This window comes from Zootoca vivipara, chromosome 6 (genome assembly GCF_963506605.1).
Source record: "Zootoca vivipara chromosome 6, rZooViv1.1, whole genome shotgun sequence".
Lineage (NCBI taxonomy): Eukaryota > Metazoa > Chordata > Lepidosauria > Squamata > Lacertidae > Zootoca > Zootoca vivipara.
The window spans coordinates 19,357,364-19,380,660 of NC_083281.1; the positions used below are offsets into that span (position 1 = coordinate 19,357,364).

The following is a 23,297-nucleotide window of genomic DNA, read 5'->3' on the forward strand; positions in this document are numbered from 1 at the left end:
AAGGAGGAGGTGGGAGGTAGAATTCTCCTCTAACAGGACCCTGGGGGCAATTCCTTGAATGGAAGGAGATCATAGAACCAAAGAGTTGGATGGGATTCCCCAGGGCTCATCTAGTTCAACCGCCCTGCAATGCATGTTGGGGTCTCTTCCTCCCTCCCAGCCCCTGGGGCAGAAGGTTGTCAACCTTCTTGGGACTGTGGGCACATCTGCCTACCAAGGAAACTGATATGGACACCATGCAGACATACCAGGGTTTATTTGTTTATAATTGGGATCAGGAAATAACACAGCCTGGACAAGCTTATTTTTGACAGCAATGAGGACTAGCAACTTGCTTTTTTTAAAAAAAAAAAAAAGCTAAGACACGTTTTCTCTACAGAATATACACAGTCCTGTTTTGTTTTGTTTGTTTTTTGCTGGAGGGAGATCATAGGACCAGGTTAGAAATGCAGATTTGAAAGGGGATCAGGGTATACCATGAACATACAAGAGGAAGTTCCGCCCACCACCGCCCTGGTCTGGAAGTGGGAGGAGTTTGCCATTTGTCTCCCCCGCCAAGCCACTTCCAGGCTCACAGCACGATACAAAAGAGCCGTTTCTCGCGGAAGGGGTTCTCCGCTGATGGCACCGGGGTCACCAGCGGATCCTCCTTGGCGTGGGCTTCACAGTGGGCCAGGAGGTCGGCTGCTGCCTTGGACACCTGCCACAGAGGGAAAGAGAGTTAGCACTAGTGAGCATGCCTTTTGCAACACTTAAGCTAGACTACCGCACGGCAGGCCGGGCTGCCCTTGGAGACTGTTCAGCTGCTTCACTGCACAGAACCAAAACACGGTGTTGTATACATGCAACTGCACCTCATACAGGAGAGGAGATGGGGAAGCTCACCTTCATGCGGTCGATGTTCACTTCCAGTTTCAGCTGCTCCACCGTCTTCCGCGCCTCTGCAATCTTGGCCATGTTGTTAGACATTATCCCTCACCCGGCTGGAATGGCCTTGTGGTCAGCAGGTGGGCAGAGAGAGAGAAAGAGACAGGCAGACAGTAATATTCAGTGGAACCAGCTGACCTCTGAGCCCTCCCCTCCTCCAGCAACGTTCACAGAAGCTGTAATTTCATCAGAGCAAACCACAACCATTATTGATCTCTCAGAAGATCGGAGCTCGAAGGGATCAGTCTGGATCATGCCCCAAGCCCCTTCCAATTATTGGCTTCCTGTACCTAGGCCTTGCCAATCAGAAGGTCGGTGGTTCGAATCCCCGCGACGGCGTGAGCTCCCGTTGCTCGGTCCCTGCTCCTGCTAACCTAGCAATTTGAAAGCACGTCAAAGTGCAAGTAGATAAATAGGTACTGCTCCAGCGGGAAGGTAAATGGCATTTCCATGTGCTGCTCTGGTTCACCAGAAGTGGCTTAGTCAGGCTGGCCACATGACCTGGAAGCTGTACACCGGTTCCCTCGGCCAGTAAAGCGAGATGAGCGCCGCAACCCTAGAGTCATCCACGACTGGACCTAATGGTCAGGGGTCCCTTTACCTTTACCTTACCTGATGAGGGTTAAAATCTAACAGAGCAGGTTGCTGAACTGATCAGACAAGTTTCTTTGCAAGACAATGTCCATAGCTGGCCACTTACCTGTAACTGCCCTCATCAACGTCCCAAAAGAAATAGTCAGGTTGCAAGAGTGACAACTAACTGATTATGGCCTCCAGGTTAATGGGTGGGCCTTTCCTACCGTAGCTCCTAGGTAGGAGTAGTGTGTGAGAGCTGGGCTGGAAGCTGGAGACACAGAGTCATGCTTGCTCTGCGCTGGATCCAAAGTTGTCGTTTTTGAGCTATTTTTATGGAAAATCGCAAAAAAAACCCGACACTACCGACATTGGTTGCCATACGTCCGGCTCTTCCCAGACATTTTTTTTCCAATTTCCGCCCAGAAACTGCTGCGTACTGCAGTATTCTGAATATGTCTGGGAAATTCTTGACATATGACAACACTAATATATGGGGGGGGATCTTTTTGTGTGTGTGCAAGAGATTCTTTTTGCAAATGTGACATTAGGAGAGATGCAAGTTAAGCGCTGGTTAATTTTTGCTCAGCTTTTAGAAACAAAATAAAATCACAAGGGGGACTGCATTTTAGGTTGTTAAGATTAGAAACTCAGAGAGGGCAAAATCGACAGATTTGTCTCTCCCTACTAGTCAGGGCTGATGAGAGCCACAGCCTTATAACATCTGCAGAGAGGCAGGTCTCCCCACCCGCTATAGGCAAAACACCTTGAATAGCACAGGACTGCTAAATCTTACTAAATTAAGTCCTTGGTGAGTTATACAATGTAGATAACGTGGCTCTCAGCATTTGCTTTCTAAAAGCTGGTCCCTCTGGGAGCGAAGGGGTTTTTCAGTTAATGAGCCAGAATCAATAGCTGGTTCTTCAATGACTGCCATTTAACCAGTCACGCAGGTAGGGGGCAAGGTGCTGTTTTGAAAGCAGAACCAACCCTTGTCCAGAGAGCCTGCCCCTCTAAGCCCCAAACTTACAAATACCTTTGGTTAGCAACCGCAGAGTAGCATTTGGGGTTGTTGTGCTGGGCCTTTTCCGTTTAACGAAAAGACTGTGTGTTTCTGGTTAGGTAAAGGTAAAGGGACCCCTGACCATTAGGTCCAGTTGCGGACGACTCTGGGGTTGCACGCTCATCTCGCATTATTGGCCATTAAGGCGTATAGCTTCCAAGTCATGTGGCCAGCATGGCAAAGCCGCTTCTGGCGAACCAGAGCAGCACATGGAAATGCCGTTTACCTTCCCGCTATAGCGGTTCCTATTTATCTACTTGCATTTTGATGTGCTTTCGAACTGCTAGGTTGGCAGGAGCTGGGACCAAGCAACGGGAGCTCACCCCATCAAAGGGATTCGAACCGCCGACCACCTGATCAGCAAGCCCTAGGCTCAGTGGTTTAGACCACAGCACCACCTGGGTCCCTTGTGTTTCTGGTTGCCTCACCTCAAAAAGGATACCGTGGAGTTGGAAACAGTTCAGAAAAGGGCAAGCGAAATGAAGAAAGGTTGCAGTTTGTGGGACTTTTTAAGAGGAAAGGCAAATTCAAGGTGACATGATAGAAGGCTATAGAATTATGCATGCATGGAAAAAGCAGAGAAAAGCCTTCAAGACAAATAATAATAATAATAATAATAGTAATAATAATAATAATAATAATAATAATAATAATAATAATATTTAAACCCTACCCATCTGTTTGGGTTGCCCCGGCCACTCTGGGCGGTGTCCAACACATATAAAACATAATAAAATGTCAAATGTTAAAAACTTCCTGATACAGGGCTGCTTTTAGATGTCTTCTAAAAGTTGTGTCGTTCTTTATCTCCTTGACACCTGACGGGAGGGCGTTCCACAGGGAGGGCACCACCGCCGAGAAGGCCCTCTGCCTGGTCCCCTGAAACTTCACTTCTCACAGTGAGAGAACCGTCAGAAGACCCTCGGAAGAGGGCCTCAGTGTCCGGGCTGGACGATGGGGGTGGAGACTGTGGAACTGTCTGCCACAGGAGACAGTGATGGCCTCCAACGTGGATTGCTCTAAATGAGGATTGCATAAATTCATGAGGGAGAAGGCTAACAACGGCCACTGGCCATGATGGCTGTGCTCTGCTGTGTGACACCTTTCATACAAAGGAGAGGAGACGGCTCTTGGATCTGTGAGATCGGGTTGCTACACTGGATGAATTTCGTTCAAATGCCTTAATTAATAGCGCCGCAACAACAATGGTGTCCACACCGTCTGGCTCTGCCAGGTTCAGCCGCCCTGAGTGTTTAATAGTTTAGTAAAGGAAACAGACCCAAAAAGAGGCTCGAGTGGATGAAGGGGAAGCTGAACAGCTGGGTGTGACTGAGGAACAGCGGGAAGCCCAGAGGCTGAGCCACGATCCAAGGGAAAAGGGAATTAGCTACACGGCAGGAGTAGCAAGAGGGTCGTGGGGGGCAAATGCAACTCATTAGCCCCCTTCCTTCCACCTCCATGCGCTCCTGACCCCTCACATCAGCCATGCTCAAAGCCGTCAGCTAATTGAGAAGCCCCCTGCAAGGGAGAAGGGAAGGTTTTAGCACATGGAGATGATAAAAGCATGTGGGAACATTGGGGGGAGGGCTCCATTGTGTGCAGGGAACGTGCAATATGAGAGGGACAGAATCAGTATTTAATATCAAGATCCACCACCTCTGAAGTATAGAAAAAGCCAGCAGTGCCTCTGAGCATGGGCAGAGTCATTCTGCTGCCCACCAAGCAACTTGCGCCATGATTGAAGCCAGCCGGCGTACATAACCCGGGACAGGGTTGAGGAATGTGGCTCCCAGACAGCCCAGCTCATTTGCTGGGGGGTTTGGAGTCACGAGGAGTGGGGAATTCAGGATTTGAGGACATAAGGTGAGGGACGGGTTTGAGCCAAGTTGGTTTTTCAATGGTCTGCTGCAGAGCAGCCGAAGCACTAAGCAAGAGGGCCTCTGAGCACGTGCAGAGTTTGCACCTGTGGATGCAAAGGACACTTACACGGGGAGGCCACGGGTGTCTCAGCCTGGTGCCCTCCAGATTATTTAGACCACAGCTGTTGGCTGGGGATGATGGCGGTTGGAGTCCCAAACACACCTGCAGGGCACCAGGTTGGAGAAGGCTGGGATTCATCACCTGCTTTTCCTCCCTCCCTCCCTGTGGAGGCACCAACTCACTGGAGTGCCCGCCCATGCCAGCTGTGCCCAAGGCCCTTTTGAGCTTGACAGCTGCTGCCAAGGGAGAAAAGAGGTCCCTCATCTTGAATCTACACAGGTAAATATCAGAAGGGGAATGAGCTCTTGTAAGGCAAGAAGGTGGACCCAGAGAACGTCTCTCTCCCCATCGTATCTCACGACCATGGTAAAACCACTTGGATTTTTAAAAGACTAGCAAATCCAGTTCACAGTGGGCAGGGTGCACAATATTGTGGCAGGTATAATTGGCAAGTAATTTCCTGGATTCGGGTGCAAAATTCAGTGGGAAAATCCATACCATGGCTGCTAAGAAAGGGGCACTCACTCATCTTTGGGGGACTTATCCTATGTACCAAGCCAGACCATTAGTACATCTAGTTCAATAGTGTTCACACGGACTGGCAGCAGCTCTCTGGGGGTTCAGGAAGGGGTCTTTTCCTAGCCCTGCACGCTGTCAGGGATCGAACCTGGGAACCTCTACATGCAAGGCAGATTGCTCTGCCACTGAGCCCTTCCATCTTGAGTGCATTGCACTCTCGTGGCCTCAGTTCTACCACCTGTTAAAGGGGCGCAATAGTGACTTAAGCAGAAGTCTTGCCATTTAAAAGGGATCTCTGATTATTAAGGATAAAATCACAACAATGGGGCATCTGTTAAATAGTTATAGCTAGCTGGTTATGGTTCATTGCCCCTCTACCTTATAAGAAAGCAAAAAGATGGTAGCCCAAGACAACTGTTCAAAAAGGAATCAAGCCAACTTTTCAAACCCACATCTCCATATGGATGAGCAAAGCCAGAGATATTTTATTTTAATGCCGGATTCGCATGGAGTTTTAATGCCGTTCGCATGGAGAAGGAAGCTCTCTCTTTGCAGCCATGGACAGTGCGGTCCTATGCATGCCTACTCTGAAGTAAGCCCCACTGAGTTCAACAGAAAATGTGTACAGGGTTTGCAGCTTAACAGTGCATTCCTAACTGCATCTCCCCAGAAAGAAGTCTTGTTGGATTCAATGGGGCTAACTCCTAGGTGTGCTTGGTGTGCAATTATTAAGCACTGCTTACATGCCATTTTGTATTTTGAATTCTGCCTCATATACAGTATTGCAAATATTTTTATTTCCTGCCAATCCACACTACCCTTGTATAATTTAATTCCCCACAAAAGAGAGAGCGCGCATGGGGAAGCATTGTGATTTTAAAATTTGGTTCCGGCAGGGAATTTCAACTTGAAAAGTTAAATAAAACGTTAGATGAAACAGAGAAGATCTGCCAAGAAGACCTAACTCGGAAAGTCAGATGCACTTGGGGGAGAAGCGAGGGAGGTGCAGGATCAAACACGAAGTCAATCCTCAGGCACTCGGAATCACTTCAGAAAGCGACCGTCAGAGCAATAAGCCTCTCGCCCAACCCAACCCTTTGCCTTGCCTCTCCCCAGTCTGGGACAGCCCCGGGTTCGAAAGGAGGCAAGCAAGGGAGAACTCTCGCTGTTACCTGTTGTCCACGACGACCGTCCTTGCAGAGCAAAGTGGCTCCTCTCTGCTGTCTCTGGTCAGAATGAGCAGCTGCCGCCACCTGGAGCATTGGGAGCCGCAGGCAAGCAGGCAGGGAGGGGAAGAAGGGAGGGAGGCGCCACTCAGCCCACCCCTGGGAGACTCAGCTTCAGAGGAAGGCAGCTTGTGGGGGGGGGGGGAGCAGGCCCAAACCCTTTGGAGAGAACAGGCTTGGATTTCAGGTGTCTGAGGTCTGAAGGACATCAGAAGAGCCTGCTGGACCAGGCCAATGGCCCATCCGGTCCACCATCCTGTTCTCACAGCGGCCAGCCACATGCCTGTGGGAAGCCTGCAAGCAGGATCTGAGCACAAGAGGAACTCTCCCTTCCTGGGGCTTCCGGCAACTGGTACCCAGAAGTGTTGGTGCTGACCTTTAAAGCCCTCAATGGCCTTGGTCCTGTATACCTGAAGGAGCATCTCCACCCCCATCGTTCAGCCCGGACATTGAGATCCAGCGCCGAGGGCCTTCTGGCGATTCCCTCATTGTGAGAAGTGAGGTTACAGGGAACCAGGCAGAGGGCCTTCTCGGTAGTGGCGCCCGCCCTGTGGAATGCCCTCCCGTCAAATGTCAAGGAAATAAGCAGCTATCCTATTTTTAAAAGACATCTGAAGGCAGCCCTGTTTAGGGAAGTTTTTAATATTTAATGCTGTATTGTTTTTAACACTTGATTGGGAGCCGCCCAGAGTGGCTGGGGAAACTCAGCCAAATGGGCGGGGTAAAAATAATATGTTGTTGTTGTTGTTGTTGTTACTGCCTCTGACTACGGTGGGTCAATCTAGTCCATGGGTAGGCAACTAAGGCCCGGGGGCCGGATACGGCCCAATCGCCTTCTAAATCCGCCCCGCGGATTGTCTGGGAATCAGTGTGTTTTTACATGAGTAGAATGTGTCCTTTTATTTAAAATGCATCTCTGGGTTATTTGTGGGGCATAGGAATTCATTCTCTTCCCCCCCCCCCCGGAAAAAATAGTCCGGCCCCCCACAAGGTCTGAGGGACAGTGGACCACCCCCTGCTGAAAAAGTTTGGCAGGAATCTCAGCTAAAGCATCGGCCGTCCAACCTCTGCTTAGAAACCTCCAAGGAAAGAGAGACCACTTCCTCCTGAGGGAGTCTGTTCCACTGCCAAACAGCTCTTACTGTCAGAAAGTTCTTCCTGTTTAGTCGGAATCTCCTTTCTAGTATCCTGAAGCCATGGGTTCGAGTCCTACCCTCCGGAGCAGGAGAAAACAGGCTTGTTCCATCTTCCATGGGACAGCCCTTTAGATATTTGAAGATGATTATTATATCTCCTCCGAGTCTCCTCTTTTCCAGGCTTGGTTTCCAGACCCTTAATCATCTTAGTTGCCCTCCTCTGCACACCTTCCAGCTTGTCAACATCCTTCTTAAACTAGGGTGTCCAGAACTGAACACAGTATTCCAGGTGGGGTTTGACCAAGGCAAAATAGAATGGCCCTATTACTTCCCTTGATCTCTAGACACTAGACTTCTGTTGATGCTGCAGCCTAGAATAGCACTAGCTTTCTTTTTTACAGCTGCATCACACTGTTGACACATAAAAAAATTCCTTCAGTAGCACCTTAAAGACCAACTAAGTTTATATTTTGGTATGAGCTTTCGTGTGCATGCACACTTCTTCAGATACACTAGAAACAGAACTGTTGACACATGTTCAGCTTGCGGCCCAGTAAGACCCCTAGATGCTTTTCACGTGCTACTGGCAAGCCATGTGTGTCCCACCACCCCCATCTCATATACCAGTATCTGTGCAGCTGATTCTTCCTGCCAAAGTGCAGAAGAACCAGCTGCACCAATATAGGGTGGGGGACACAGTTTCTGACTCAGTTCCTCATTCCCCCCCCCAAAGGAATGCCTCATAACCTGCCCCCCATCCACAGTTTCTGCAGAGGAACAGCATAAAGGCTGGGAGGGGTGACTATAACGTAAAGAACATGGTACAGAAATGATAAAAAAGCATCTCTGGATTTATTTTATTGCATGCAATGCCAACTTGCATCCATGTGGAGGCGGCATAAAGCAAGAGAACGATACCATGGAAGTTGGCCTTGGAAACGAAGCAAAGGAAAATCCTAGACTCTTCAAGGTTCCCTCTTGCCACTGGAATTTGCCACAAAGGTGCAGGTCAATGCCGTTCGCCAACCTGGTGCCCTTTCCAGCTGTTTTGAACTACAACTCCCTGGGGCTGGTGAGAGTTGTAGTCCAAAATATCTGGAAGCGGCACCAGGTTGGCGAAGGTTCTGGGAATCGCAAATCCTGCTCCTCAAAAAATGGAGCTGGGTTTATTGAAATCTCCACCCCCCACCCCCCACCCTCAAGCAAAGCCAACCCAGGCTCATATTAAACCACGGTGCTTTCAACTAATAAATCCACAAATGACTGTGTTGGAATTGGACTAGTGAGACCTGGGTTCAAATTGTTGCTGTGCAAAAAATCCTGGGAGGCCTCTTCTTCCTCAGCCTGACCTATCTCATAGGGTTGTTGTGAAGGCTGCAAGCTTGCAGTTTCTCAAAAGGTGTGGATGGCAAGTGTGTTGGGATGATTCAAGGACAATCAAAGAACATTTAAGCATTTCAGTGCAGTGTAATGTAGTATCAAAATAATGTTTTTTTTTATTTGCAACCCCAATATAAATGAGATAAGCCAGCAAAAGCGACACTCCTTCATTGTTTTCCAAGACAGACGGATGCCAACATACCCGGCAAAACCAAGCTCATGCCTCTCATTGAGTTTGTATACATACTTAAGGTACATGTGTAAGAGGCTCATTTATAATTCTATTTTGGGAATGATTCACGTTATTATGCATCATTTTATATATTCTGGATGCCATCTCCCAGATGAGCTGTAGCTGTGGGTCCTGTGAGTGAGTGAGAGTGAGTGGCATCTGCGGGTGACATCCTCAGATGCCAACAGTCACAGCCAGACCATTCTGCATCCTGATCTGGTTGGCAAAGATGTGGATGGCATGGCAAGCCCCTGCAGACCACCCCATTGTCCACATTATTCTAGGGTGGTGCTTTCTTACTTCAAGCTGCCCTGAGGTAAGGTAAGATGTAAGATGTAAGATGAGGTAAGGTAAGGTAAGATGTCCCCGTCTGTTAACTAAAATGTAGTATACTAAAAAAATGGGACCCAGGTGGCGCTGTGGGTTAAACCACTGAGCCTAGGGCTTGCTGATCAGAAGGTTGGCGGTTCGAATCCCTGTGACGGGGTGAGCTCCCGTTGCTTGGTCCCAGCTCCTGCCAACCTAGCAGTTCGAAAGCACATCAAAATGCATGTAGATAAATAGGAACCGCTACAGCGGGAAGGTAAACGGCGTTTCCATGTGCTGCTCTGGTTTACCAGAAGCGGCTTTGTCATGCTGGCCACATGACCTGGAAGCTATATGCTGGCTCCCTCGGCCTATAGAGCGAGATGAGCGCCGCAACCCCAGAGTCAGTCACGACTGGACCTAATGGTCACGGGTCCCTTTAAAAAAAATGTAGTATAAACACCAAAAACTGGGAAACGCTGGCCTGCGAGAGCTCCAGTTGGAGAAGCAGCTTTTACCAAGGTGTCATGGATTTTGAAGACGCTCGAACTCAGAATGAAAGGGAGAAACACACTAAGAGGGAAGCACGTTTGGCAAACCCCTCACCGTGATCAACTCCCGCCTGGAAACCTACATCCCCACTGTGGAAGGACATGTGGATCCAGAATTGGTCTCCACAGTCACTTACAGACTCACTGTTAAGACTGTGTTTATGAAAGACAATCTTACTCGGCTACGAGGGATCGCCAAAGAAAGACAGAATTTCTTGGTTAAAGTTATCTGCAATCAATCCCACCTCGTAGGAAATTGGCCGCTCAGATGGTCCTACTGACAGTGGCGGAGCTTCATGCTCCGGCACCGGGAGCGGGGCTGGCGCCTGTTCTGGGGGTGGGGCGCACCTCCCAGAGGGCCGTGGCACACGTTCCGGGGGCGGGGCGTGCATTTTGGGGGCGGGGCAGGTGCCTGCTATCTTCCTACGACCCTGCCTACTGAGACAGGTCTCCTCACTGGAGACTTAGGCCTTTCTACCTCAAACTCTAACCCCTGCAAAGCTGCCTCTTTGCAACGCTTTTGGCTCCTGCAAAATTGCTTAATAAATAGATCTGGGGGGTTTACTTTCAAAGGCATCTCCGGCACTCTGCCCCCTCCAGAGGCTTCCCAGTTTTTGAGTAAGGGTGGAGGAAGGGCAGCGGATGACCCTTTTCCATCCCTGACAGAAGCAACTCCATTTTGAGAGGGGCAGGGGTAACTTTATCTATTTAGGAGACCTTGGGCGGCTGCAGGCGGCTTGGCTCCTTTGTCAAGGGAACTTTGCCGGGCGATGTGGCATTTGATCGAATCCAGATGGGATTCCAGTTCCTTCGACCTGATGTCATGTTTGTGTGCGTGTGCATGCGCCAGGGCCTTGCTCACACGCAGACATGCTTGTGAGGTGGTCACCTCCTGACTCCGGTTTTCGCCTGCCTCCCCCTTTGCGGCAGCTGCGATAAAGGATGCCGAGGGGGCTAAAATTAACCCCAGGAAAATCTCGGGCCAGCGTCTGGAACAGATCAGAATCATTCCAGACACCAGGAGACGGGGTGGGGTGGGGGGTGAGACATGTGTCTGTGTGTGTGTGTGTGTGTGCGCATAGTTTCAGCGCACTTTGGAGGAGGGTGAAAGAGGGATTGCAAACAGAAGGGAGAGAGAAGGGAGAAACACACACAGAGTTAAGGTTTAAAAAAACCCCAGCCCTTTAAAGCAGCAGCTGAACGAGAAAGTAAAAATTAGGGTCTCCAGGAACTTTGAGACCCCCACCAGGCGAGGAGAAGGCAGTTAAAGTAGCACCAGGTCAAGGAGAGTGGGCAGGCGAATAAAAGGAAGCAAGGAATGGGCCCAGAGCGCACATGCTCAGATGCACCCCTCATTTATGAACCCACTTTGCACGAGGGTTGACAACCAGCCAATGTAATGTAGTGTTTAGGACCTGGGAGGCCAAGGTTCAAATCCCGCCCCGACTCAGCCATGAAACTTACCTTGGGCCACTTGCGTAAACTACTATCCGGAATTCTCAGTAATTTTTCCATTTTAAGTGAGAATATCCTAATAACCTGTTTTGTTTTGTTTTGTTTTGTTTTACAAACTTTTTAAAAGTATTACTAGCCCTCACAACACCAATATTTTCCCCCCAGGGGATATGAATGAAACAATCAACTTATTCTCTCTCATTCTCTCTCATTTTCTCTCTCTCTCTCTCTCTCCCCCCTACCTCACAGGGTTGTTGTGGGGATTATACGAGGAGTGGGGCCACTTTGAGCTCCTTGAAGTGACAACAAATTAATATACAATAAACTTTGCCCTCTTGAACGCTTGCGAGAAAAAGAGGCTGTAAAGCCAGAAGTGCACGCATGGGGAAGGACAAGGTTGCGGGTTTTAATTTCGTTATTTTTGTTAGGTGTCTGGGGTGGGGTGCCTCTCGACTCCAGTTTCGCCAGCCCCTATGTGGCAGCTGTGATATAGGTGATAAAGGTGGCAAGGGGGCTATGGGAGGTGGGGTGTCGCACCCACTGTCCTAAGAAAGACTTATTCCTGGTGTATCTGACTTTTTCTGCGGGAATCTCCTTTGCCTTTCGGCAGGAACCTGAATGCATTTGGGCTTTTATTCTGTTTTGAAATGTTCAAGTTAGTTGCCTTAATTTTTTGTTAAGCTCTATTATTATTTTTTGCATGAATTTTGTATGTGGGGGAGCAGCACAGAAATAAACTCTCTCTCTCTCTCTCTCTCTCTCTCTCTCTCTCTCTCTATATATATATATATATATATATACATACACAATATACACACTGTGTGTGTGTGTGTGTGTGTGTGTGTATTTGTTGTTGTTGTTTAGTCGTTTAGTCGTGTCCGACTCTTCGTGACCCCATGGACCATAGCACGCCAGGCACTCCTGTCTTCCACTGCCTCCCGCAGTTTGGTCAGACTCATGTTCGTAGCTTCGAGCAGGGGCGTACCCAGGATCAACATTAGGGGGGGCAAGGGGTGGGAGGGGAGGGGCCACAGTGGGAATGTGAGCGGGGCTACGTTGCCTGCGCCGCCCAGCTCTTCTGAGGAGGCAGCCACAGGCTCGCGTTCCCCGCGCGCCTCTGGAGCTTCGCGGCGGGAGCAGGAGCCTGGGGCCGCCTCCTCGGAAGAGCTGGGCGGCGCAGGCAACGTAGCCCCGCCCACATTCTTACGCTCTGCTTACGCTCTCCTCCGCTTACGCTCCCCGCGCGCCTCTGGAGCTTCGCGCCAGGAGCGGGAGCCTGGGGCTGCCACGCCCGCGCCCCTCAGCTTCTAGGGGGGGCAATTGCCCCCTCCTGCCCCCCCTGCCTACGCCCATGGCTTCAAGAACACTGTCCAACCATCTCGTCCTCTGTCGTCCCCTTCTCCTAGTGCCCTCAATCTTTCCCAACATCAGGGTCTTTTCCAGGGAGTCTTCTCTTCTCATGAGGTGGCCAAAGTATTGGAGCCTCAGCTTCACAATCTGTCCTTCCAGTGAGCACTCAGGGCTGATTTCCTTCAGAATGGATAGGTTTGATCTTCTTGCAGTCCATGGGACTCTCAAGAATCTCCTCCAGCACCATAATTCAAAAGCATCAATTCTTCGGCAATCAGCCTTCTTTATGGTCCAGCTCTCCACTAAAGTGGAAGTGAGAGCTGGACACTGTATATATAAAACAACCTTATGTTCAGGCGCCTCCCACACAAGCTCTTTAAAGCAACTTTTCCCTTCTTTTAAAAGCCATTTCCCCCTAGGAAGGGCATCCTCCACATAAAAGGAGTGACTTTGACCAAGCCTTTCTTAGAGAACCTTTTTATTTCTCTAAACTTAAACGTCCGAAATGCAATAACCTTCAGGTGCACCAAATCCCTGCTCTTCTGGGGTTGCCCATACAGGAAATTACTCAATAAGTAACCTTTAAATCCTGGTTTAAATCACGTTTGTATCGTGGTTAATAGCAATAACGTTTGGTTTATATAAATAAATAACGTTTCTATCATGGCCGAGTGTCCCGTGAATTTCACATGCGCTATCTCAGCCTTCCTTACCAGCCCCCTATAAGGTAGGCCTGTCCAATTCCCCTGACGTTAAAGACTGGCAACGGGATGAGGGAACGTAACCTGGCCTCCCAGTGACTCCAAGGCAGGGACGAGATTTGAACCCGGGTCCAGGTATTGCCCAGCTTTCTGCCCCCGCTTTGCCCTGCCTCCGCCACCATCTCAGTTCCTCAGCTCCTAATTAACCGACTTGGGCGATTCAAGACACCCGTCTCTCCTCTCACGCTTCCGGTGTAGGGACCGGCTGGTGCCGTTGCCATGGCGACTCTTCTGCAAGCACCAGCATCCTCTGTGTTGCGGGCAAAGGAGATGAGCACCTTAACCCTTGCTGGGTACCATCCATCTTGTGCGTTATCTCACATATCGCGGAATCATGGAATTGCAACGCATGTTCTGGAACTTTCTGCAGTGGGCAAACATCACCCGCTAGCCGCCAACTTTGGCCTGGCAAGGCCTCAGCAAGCCTTTGCTGCCTGCCTGGTGCTGACAAAATGGGGAGAAGCATTTCTTAGCCCCCCAAATGTGGTCGCAGCTTGTGTCGGCTCTCTTCCCAGCATCCTTTTATTGGTTAACCTGTTCTGCCCTTTGGAGAGGGTTAATTTGGGACATCTTTGACCCTGTTTCTGGCACTGTTTTTGAAACTTGTACATATATGATTCAGCTGCTTCCTTTAGCACTTTGTGTTCCCCAGGAGAAAAAAAAGGGTGGTCCTTTGGCCAGGGTCTCAGTCTCAGCTAAAGCCTCACTCACATTTAGACATCTGCAAATGGGGACGGGGGACGGGGACTTGGTAAGTTTCGCAACTTCTCTTGATGTGCATCACACAAAAAATGGGACACACGTTCTCAGCTTTCCCAATTTAAGCAAATAAGAAGATGCTATTTGATTAAAGAACCTTTTTTTGGTTAACCAATATATATACTGGTACATACTAATGTGTATACATACTAAAATGAGCCTAAAATGTTCATAAATATTAACAAGCATATGCTACTATTCGGAATTCTCAGTCATTTTTCCATTTTAAGGGAGAATATCCTAATAACCTGTTTTGTTTTGCTTTGCTTTACAAACCTTTTAAAAGCATTACTAGCCCTCACAACACCAATATTTTTTTCCAGGGGATGCGAATGAAACAGTCAACTTATTCTCTCTCTCTCTCTCTCCTTAATAATATTTTTAATTAAAGATTTTCCTCGTTTACAAAAGCAAATGCATCGTCTCCTCCTTCAGGTTGTGTTTTCTATGTGTGTGTGTTTGTGTGTGATTTTAATTCTTCTTCGACTGAATTGCTTTCCTTTACTCTTGCATGTCATCAAAGCCTATGCGGCAGCTAGACTGGTGATTGGGAGCGGCCGCTGAGACCACATAATATGAAAGATCTACATTGGCTCCCAGTACATTTCCGAGCACGATTCAAAGTGTTGGTGCTGACCTTTAAAGCCCTAAATGGCCTCGGTCCAGTATACCTGAAGGAGCTTCTCCACCCCCATTGTTCTGCCCGGACACTGAGGTCCAGCGCTGAGGGCCTTCTGGCGGTTCCCTCACAGCAAGAAGCCAAGTTGCAGGGAACCAGGCAGAGGGCCTTCTCGGTAGTGGCGCCCGCCCTGTGGAACACCTTCCCATCAGATGTCAAAGAGAGAAACAGCTACCAGATTTTTAGAAGACATCTGAAGACAGCCCTGTTTAGAGAGGCTTTTAATCTTTAATCGATTATTTTATTCTTCTGTTGGAAGCCGCCCAGAGTGGCTGGGGAAACCCAGCCAGATGGGCGGGGTATAAATAATAAATTATTATTATTATTATTACTACAGTATATAGGTTCTGGTGGTGCAGGATTAGATCGTGATGAACAGAGTCCTCTCGGATCAGCAACTACTTTAGCACAGCTTACAGCAGGCTTCCTCAACCTCAGCCCTGCAGATGTTTTGAGACTACAATGGTCCTGCTAGCTAGGGATCATGGGAGTTGTAGGCCAAAAACCTCTGGAGGGCCGAGGTTGAGGAAGCCTGGCTTAGAGGGCTTCAGAACCTGGAAGTGGCCTGGGGATCCCAGGACCTTTTTAGGATGCTTGCTAAAGAGCACTTTGCCGCCGAGGGCTGAGTGCGAGAGAGGGGCGACAGGGCCTTTCCCCACCAGCAACGCAAATCTCCATACAACTCAGCAACTGGTGAAGAGCGCCAAAATCCAGGCGCAGAGTAAAAGGGAGGAAAGGGAGGGGGGGTCTCGTGTCTCTCATCTGGAACACATTAGGAGAGGCCCCGTCCACGACATGCGTTTCTTTTTTTAAAAAAAGTCAGCCGCAACCTAGACGAAAAGAGACTCCAAAAGACTCCCTTCCCTCGCCTCCCCCATGCTCAGGTTTCCATTACAACGACCCGGTGAGATATTCAGATGGTACAAATTAGGCACGCACTTCATAAAAGAAGCCTCCCCACCCACCCCTCCATGCCTGGTTCCAACTTCAGTTTCTACAATTCCCTAACCATGCACCAGGCGAAAGAAGCAAACCAAACAGTGAGCCTAAAGGACTCACCCAGAGGGAAGAGGTTCCCTGTCGCTATACTGCATGTGTCACTGATCTGGCCTGGAAGACACATGATTTTGCTGCGTCTTTCCTTCGGGCCCATCAACACCACAAGGACTCCACTGTGGGCCAATAAAAAGCCTTTCTCCAAAACAGGTTTTATACCAAGCAGGGCCGTCTTAAGCATAGCTGGCACCCTGGCGCGAAGATCCCTCCGGCGTCCCCCTGCCCCGTTTCCCAGCGCGGCTGTATGGCGGCTGCCACAGGCTCAGCTGCGTGGCGGCCCGGCACCCTGCGCCACCCAGCCTTGCCGTAGGGCGGGCCCTGATGCCAAGGTTGCACCAACACAATGCACTTTAAGCACTATGATACGACTTTAAACAGTCGTGGCTCACCACAAAGGATCCTGGGAGCTGTAGTTTGTTAAGAGTGCAGAGCGCTCTTAGGAAACCCTCTCCCACCCCTCTCTCAGAGCTACAATTCCCAGTGTTTTTAAACAAGAAATCCCTCTTCCCGGGTACTCTGGGGTGCAAACATGGTGCTCAGCCAAAAAAGGGGGGCAGAGGAATCGTGAATTTATTTCACAGGGGGCTGGGAAGAGAAAGAGAATTCAGATGTCAACACTCATGAACACAACTATATGCTTATTAGGAGACATAGTTCTGGGGAGCTGAAATGGGTTGTCCGTGTGCCCCTAAGCAAATGTGGCCCTTTTATCTGAAAAGGATCCCCTGTCCCTGATCTATCTATAGAAATCACGGGGAGCAAAGGATCCCATTTCAAACACACAATGGCCCAGTCTTTGGGACCCAGGTTCAAAGACACACAAAAGTCCCTTTTTGGAGGAGGAGGAGTTCAGCCAAGGAGACCACTGGCTCATTTCTCTGGCTCCCGCCTTGCAGAAGCCGTTGCAATAATTTAGCTGAGCCAGGATTGCTTGGAGGGAGGAGAAGGGCTGGCGGAAAGGAACCGTGCTTTCCCCTATATTGGGGGCAGTTGGGGGATGGGAGGAGTGCCGAGCGTTCCTGGGGAAGGAATTTGGAAAAGCAGAACCCGCCTTCCTGGCTGCGCGGAGAGCATCTGGTTTTCATAAGAAGCTGCAGCTCTGAGCAAAAGGGGGGGGGGGAGAGAGAGAGAGAGAGAGAGAGAGAGAGAGAGAGAGAGAGAGAGAGAGAGAGAGAGAGAGAGAGAGAGAGAGAGAGCGCTCAGACAGTAGTGCGGAAAAAGCAGAATTTTGTCCAGAGCTGCCCAGGGGTTATAGGACTCAAATGGGCTCGCAGGATCCAAGGATTTCCTGCTGTCGCTTTAAAGGGATGATCCAGAATTGGAATCGGTTGGGCTGGTTTGCGTACTACAAGGACAAAAATAATATATAAAAAAGCTTAAGGCACAGCCCCGTTCTGCAATCAAATCAAAAGCTTCCTCTGAGCAAGTGCAGAGTGCTTTCTTCCACAGCCGCACTATAAGCTTTAGGAACAGGGAGTTTCCAGAGAGGGGATACTATTTCCAAGCAGGCTTGAGGCCTACAGCAAAAGCCTTTTTCTCTCCCCTCTTTCAGAATTTTGGCCCTTGTTCGTTCCTTCCAGGCTGGACTTTTAAGTAAAGCTTCATTCCTCAGCCCATACTTGCTTGCTTTCGCCCAAAGGAGATAAAGGTTTTCTTTTTCTCCTTCTCCACCCTACCACACCCCTCACTGTCAAATCCTTCTTTTTTCCCCTCCTCTCTCTTTCTCTTTCTCTCTCTCTCACAGATGCATTGCTGCAATGAGAGTTATTGCAAACCAGAAACACACACTGTTCTTGCCTTCAGTTAAACAGATTTTGGAGGTTTTGGAAACCAAGCAAAGCCCTACAAAATCTCTTTTCCCCAAGTCACGAGGCGGGATGTGTGTGTGCATCATCGCAGGCCCCTCTTTCAAACAGCCTTCAGCTCTCCAAATAAAACTCTCACCTGGTTCAAGAGACGAAACCCAGAGCCCATGATGTGCCCCTCTAGGTCCCTCAGAAAACCTATGCGGCTAAGCGTTTAAGCTTCATTGGCTTCTCAGCTTTATTTCTGGATCTCGGCCACAAAACTTAAGCTTTTAGGGCTGATTCATACTGGGTTTCGCCAGGATTTGGCCAGCGTTTGAGGCAGCTAACTCGTAAAATGTGAAGGGGAGACTCACGTCTCTGAAATGAAAGGAGGGGTTGGAAGCTGGACTGCTCAAGGGCCCCATCCTGCCCCCCTCCCAGTATCACCAGTGGCCTTCCCAGCTGCCGACCCAGAGACAACATAAACATGGAGGGCCAAAAGCCTTTAGGAAAGAGGAGAGAGTTCCCTCCCCCATCACCTTCTTTAAAGCAATCCTCCTTTACAGGCAAGTTGTTGACCAAAAAGACATCATCCACAAAAAAACACCCCCCAAGAAACAAAACACTGAATTTTATTTACACAGAGAGAAAGGATATCTTTACAGGAATACAAGATTGGCAGTGTCAATGCAGACTCGAGAGTTTTGCAACGAGAAACCTGGACTCCTGAGAAGTTAACTGTACAAAAACCATAATAAATACTACCTCTCTTTTAAAAATGGACGGGATTAGAAAGGGGTGACAGCAGAGGGAGCGAGAGGGAGGGAAACCATTTTAGCGATTTTTTGTGCAGCTGGGAAAAGAGAGTTAAGAATCATGGGCACCCCAAACTCTGTTCAAAGGCAGTGTTAACTTCCCCAGGTTTTCCCTGAGGGACAGAAGTGAAGCAGATCACTCAGTCCCAGGGCTGGAGCCGGACCGGATGTTGGGGGGAATGTGGGGTGCATTCGAGGGAGACCTTTCTGCCGAAAGAGGGACGAAAGGCCGTCCTCCTTCACACAGTCGTCATGACTTTGAGGGAGCCCGAGCGGAAGCGCATGATCTTCTTCTTCAGCGCATGCGAGGCCTTGATCTTGACGAAGACCTTGGGCTGCCCGCCCACAGCCTTCCCCGGCCCGGAGGCTGATATGAGCTGAGGAGAGAGCTGCTGTGGCCACACCAGGCCGCCGCTCTCGTCCGTGTCGCTGGACGCCCCGCTGCTGTAGGCTGCAGGCGAGTCCCCGTCGCTCAGGCTCGACTCGCTGTCTCCGTAAACAAGGCCTTCCTCCAGGCGGCACATGGGCGCTTGCCGGGCCGGTTCAGCTGAGCATTCGGAGTCGCTCCCAGCATAGCTGTACCCCACTGGCCCAGCCCCTTGACGGCCCCGGCATGGCTCGGCGGCGCTCCCGCCGGGGGCCTCCTCCTGGCAGATCTCCGCCGTCGAGCGCCACTTGCGGTAGCCGCTGGCCACGTTGCCATGAGGCCGCCTCGGGCGGGCCGGCTTGCTGGCGGCCTCGTCCCGCTCAGCCGTGCCATACTTGACCCCCGGTTTGTTGAGGAGGCTGTTCTCCGACTGCGAGCGAGCCGCCTTCCTTGACCTGGGGGAGCTTTTCCGGCCGCCCCCTTTCCTCCCTGCGGCCTCACCGCCGCCCTCCTCGCTGAAGCGGCATTTCTTGGGGAGTGCCGACACCCGCGGCCGCTCCCTGGGCAGCAAGGGGGCCCGCTCCGGTGACAGTTCCACAGAGCGCCCCTTGGTCAGGGGAGGGGGCTTTTTTTTGCCAGGCCGCAGGGCCTGCTGTGCCCGGGGAGGCTGCTGAGCTGGGATGTAGTGAGCCTTGACCATGAGGCAGGCCCCGTCCTCAGACTCATAGGAGCCCAGGTCCTGATTGCTACTAGGGGCGACTCCATCGTCTCTATCCAACAGCGGGGACGATGGATAGGCTGCTTCATACTGGTCAGCAGACGGAGGTCTCATATGGGCCAAGGCCTGCAGCTTGGGGGGCTTCTTGAGGCTGGCGTGGGGCGGGCTGTAGTCCTCAGAGGCTGCTTTGGCCGCCAGCGTCCTCTCGGCTGCGGCATCCCACGAGGACCAGATCCGCGTGGCTGCGGCGGCGCCCCCTTCATGGCCGCAGGGCGAAGGGGTACTGCTGCCCCTCTCCACGGCCGGAGGGTGTTTGCGCTCAGCCGGCGGGGGGAGAAGCTCCAGGGGCCTCTTGCACAGGCTGTTTTGCCTGGCCACGGCGCCCTTGGCAGGCGGCTCCGAGCCCAGGCTCGTCCGGGGCTTGCTGCCCCTCACCAGCTGGCTGCGGCGGCGGACGAGGCGAGAGATGTAGCTCTCCACTTTGTGGCAGTGTGAGGCGGCAGCTTCCGAGTAGAACTGGAACTCACCGCCGTAGGCATCCAGGCCCCCATCCCCATCTGCGGGGTAGGCCTGGGAGGCAGCCGAAGAGAAAGCAGGGTCTTCGTAGAGGTGGCTCCGCAGCAAGGGGTTCTGCAGGGCCACGGCATGGAGAGGGCTGGGGTACAGGAAAGGGTCTGGTGGGTAGCCAGCGGGCTCCTCGGCGTAGTCGTAGGAACTGGAGTAGGGGGCAGAGAAGGAGCGGGGCACTGTGCTCCGATGGGGCCCATCTTTGCTGCTGTTACCCACATCGCCTGGGAACCGAGGCAGGAAGAAAAGGAGAGAGAGAGAGAGAGGGAGAGGGGGAGAGAGAGAGAGGTTGGCTGAAATTCGCTGGCCACATTACATTTAAAAAGTGGCATGATGCCATTTTAAACATGGCTTCTCCCAAAGAATTTTGGGAGCAGTAGTTCGTTGAGGGTGCTAGCAGTTGTTAGGAAACACCCCCAGCCAACCACCATTCCCCTCCTAGAACTACAATTCCCTGTTCCATATGAAGAGGGATTTATTGCTAAAGCACTCTGGGAATTTAAGCTCTAGTGGGGGGTCTCCTAACCGCTCTCAGCATCTTCAACAAACTACTGCTCCCAAAATTCTTTGGGAGAAGCCATGACCATTTAAAGTGGTGATGTGTCACCTGCCTTTTTATTTATTTATGATTTTCAGTTTTACACATTTCAATAGTTTTACAATCATTTCAAAATTTCAAAACTTGACTTCCTTCCCCCTCCTTCTGTGGTTCCTTAAATTTATTTTAAATATTCTCTTGCACATCCAAATTAACTTAATTAGCTGATTATATATTTAAATATACTGTATACTCGTATAAAACTGCAGGTTATTACATTAATCCTGCCAATGTTCTTATCTGTTTACAGTTTGTTTTTACTGCAAATATTCAATAAACCATTTCCATTCTTTTACAGCAGTACCTCGCAAGACGAATGCCCTGCAAGACGAATGCGTCTTGCGATCTGATGGTGACTCGCAAGACGAATTCGTTTTGCGAAAAATTCACCTTGTGAATCGCGGTTTCCCATAGGAATGCATTGAAATTGAATTAATGCGATCCTAAAGGCAAGAAAAGAAATTTCAATGCATTCCTATGGGAAACCGCTATTCGCAAGACGAATTTTTCGCAAAACGAATTGATTCGCGGAATGAATTAAATTCATCTTGCGAGGCACCACTGTATTAAAAGTTTGTTATATTGATTTCTTATTTTTCCGGTAAGTTTTGCCATTTCAGTATATTCCATAAGTTTTTGTATCCATTCTTCTTTTGCTGGGAATTCTTCTTCTTTCCACTTTTGAGCAAGAAACATTTTTGACACTGTAGTCGCATACATGAATAAATTTCTATACAGTTTCGGTGGTTCTGTCCCTATAATTAGTTTTTTTATTTTATTTTTACAAATGTTATTTTAAACATCTATTTCAGTTCATTATATATCATTTCCCAGTAAGCTTGTGTCACCTGCCTTGGGCGTCATCTCCGCTATACCTTTAAAGCAGTATTGTACCACTTTGAACAGTCCTGGCTCCCCCCCAAAAAAATCCTGAGAGGGGTACTTTTTCAGGGTGCTGAAAACTATTAGGAGACCCTCTGTTCTCCTCAGAGGGGTACAATTCTCAGAGTGATTTAACAGTCAATCCCCCTTTGCAGGGAATTCTGGGAATGTGGGATATCGCCTTGCAACTCTCAGTCCCTTAAACAAACCAGCTCCCAGAATTCCTGGGGGGAAGCCAGGACTGCTTTAGAGTGGCATCATGGTGCTTTAAACGTTGTGGCCCAGGCCCACCCCGACTTCCACACGGGTTATGCCTCAGAAGCCCCCACCCTCCTTCCCTCCTCACTGCCCCTTACTCACCCACAGACTTGGGGCGCTCATTGGCGTAGCCCAGACGGGACTCAGGTCGGCCGATCCGGGAGTAGGACCCTGAGGCTGACGGGAAGCCGGAAGAGGAATCCCCAAACCCAGAGGCAGGAGAATCGGAGGCCACCGCCGACTGTGCCCCCTCGTAGAAACCTGGCGGGAGAAATGGGCATCTAGGGTTATCCTTTTGGCTCGTTCACCCACCCACCCACACCCACCCCGTCCTCTACTTGCCAGCCTAGCAGAGGGGATGGCTGGCCTTGTTGCAAGCAGGCACAGCAGTGGGGTTTGAGGGTCCAGTTATTTGGCCCTTTGCGGAGCCTGGAAGGGAAAGAGCAGGCCCCTTCCCTAAAACTGGTCTGTGACCAAGAAGAGAGCATTTATTTGGGGCGAAGCAACAGGCCAACAATGGGGAAGCGACCAGGGGGCTGCAGTTGGTGGGCACGTTCCCCCTTACCTGAACTGGGCCAGCTGTCTGTCTCGCCTGCCTCCCCGCAGGTCTTCTCAGGGTATAGTCTCAGCAGCCCCAGTTGCTGTTCCAGCTCCCACATCAATCCAGGCAGGGCATCCTGCAAAAAAGCAGATAAAAGTGGCTCAAAGAATCATGGATTTAGGATGCACAAAAAATCCACCCTACCCCTCATCTGGATCTCTGCACAACTGCCAGAAGGCCGCAGACCGCAGCACCAAGACACTTGCAGAGAAACGCACGCCATGCTTTCCCTTAAAAATAAGTAAATACAGCGATCTACTCCTTGTTGCACACAAACCAGGAACAATGAAGAGTTGTTTTTTTTGCAGGGGTGTTGCAAATGTGTACATCTCTCCTTGGTAGCATTTTGTAGTACTAGAGAAGATGCTGAATTCGGAGGGACCCCGGCGTGGCCAGCTTTTCACCAAACTCGGCACAACCCGAACGATTGGTCCCCCGCTACCGTTTCTCCTTGTGAGATTTTTTGGGGAGTCTCAGACGTTTTCCCCAAGCCTTGTTGCAACTGGGTTAATCCCTGCTGGTCCAAGCAGCAGGTGTGGGGTTGGTGGAAGGGAACAGGGAAGGCTGGCGCTTGCCAGGGAAAAAATGTCGCTTTACAGCAAACAAACAAGCTTTGCCCTATTTCCAAAGCTTGATGCCTACGCCAGACAGGGCAATCTCCCCTACCGAATCCTCGGTTTCTGGTCTCTGTGCTTCAAACCTAAGAAGTAAGGAGAGCTAAGAGTGTCCCTGAGCAGGTGCAAAGTGCATT

General features: G+C 50.2%; 2 protein-coding genes across 3 annotated transcripts in view; both read right to left on the reverse strand.

Moving 5' to 3' along the window:
• Nucleotides 1-428: 428 nt before the first annotated feature.
• GNG8 (G protein subunit gamma 8) lies at nucleotides 429-17,979 on the reverse strand. 2 transcript variants are annotated; one of them, XM_035119834.2, is made up of 3 exons: nucleotides 17,898-17,979; nucleotides 886-993; nucleotides 429-700 (listed from the first exon to the last, which is right to left on the reverse strand). In XM_035119834.2, the coding sequence occupies exons 2-3, from the start codon at nucleotides 967-969 to the stop codon at nucleotides 572-574; spliced, it is 213 nt and encodes a 70-aa protein (XP_034975725.1). In that variant the 5' UTR covers nucleotides 970-993; nucleotides 17,898-17,979; the 3' UTR covers nucleotides 429-571. The 2 variants fall into 2 exon arrangements, with proteins under 2 accessions (XP_034975725.1, XP_060131552.1); XM_060275569.1 differs by lacking the exon at nucleotides 17,898-17,979 and having other exon boundaries at nucleotides 886-1,020.
• A 305-nt stretch (nucleotides 17,980-18,284) lies between these two features.
• The window catches only part of DACT3 (dishevelled binding antagonist of beta catenin 3), a 32,859-nt gene continuing 27,846 nt past the window's right edge, over nucleotides 18,285-23,297 (reverse strand). Inside the window, exons 2-4 of the mRNA XM_035117491.2 lie at nucleotides 22,511-22,622; nucleotides 22,048-22,206; nucleotides 18,285-20,431 (exon numbers count right to left, since the gene is read on the reverse strand). Of these exons, the coding sequence (XP_034973382.1) occupies nucleotides 18,795-20,431; nucleotides 22,048-22,206; nucleotides 22,511-22,622 (1,908 nt within the window). The 3' untranslated portion in view covers nucleotides 18,285-18,794. The remainder of the gene's footprint in view (nucleotides 20,432-22,047; nucleotides 22,207-22,510; nucleotides 22,623-23,297) is intronic.

Bases quoted from the DNA above. Each gene is read 5' to 3' on its own strand.
- GNG8 (XM_035119834.2), bottom strand. From the start codon at position 969: ATGTCTAACAACATGGCCAAGATTGCAGAGGCGCGGAAGACGGTGGAG. The intron at 701-885 runs GTGAGCTTCCCC...CCTCTGTGGCAG, and splicing joins TGAACATCGACCGCATGAAG to GTGTCCAAGGCAGCAGCCGA.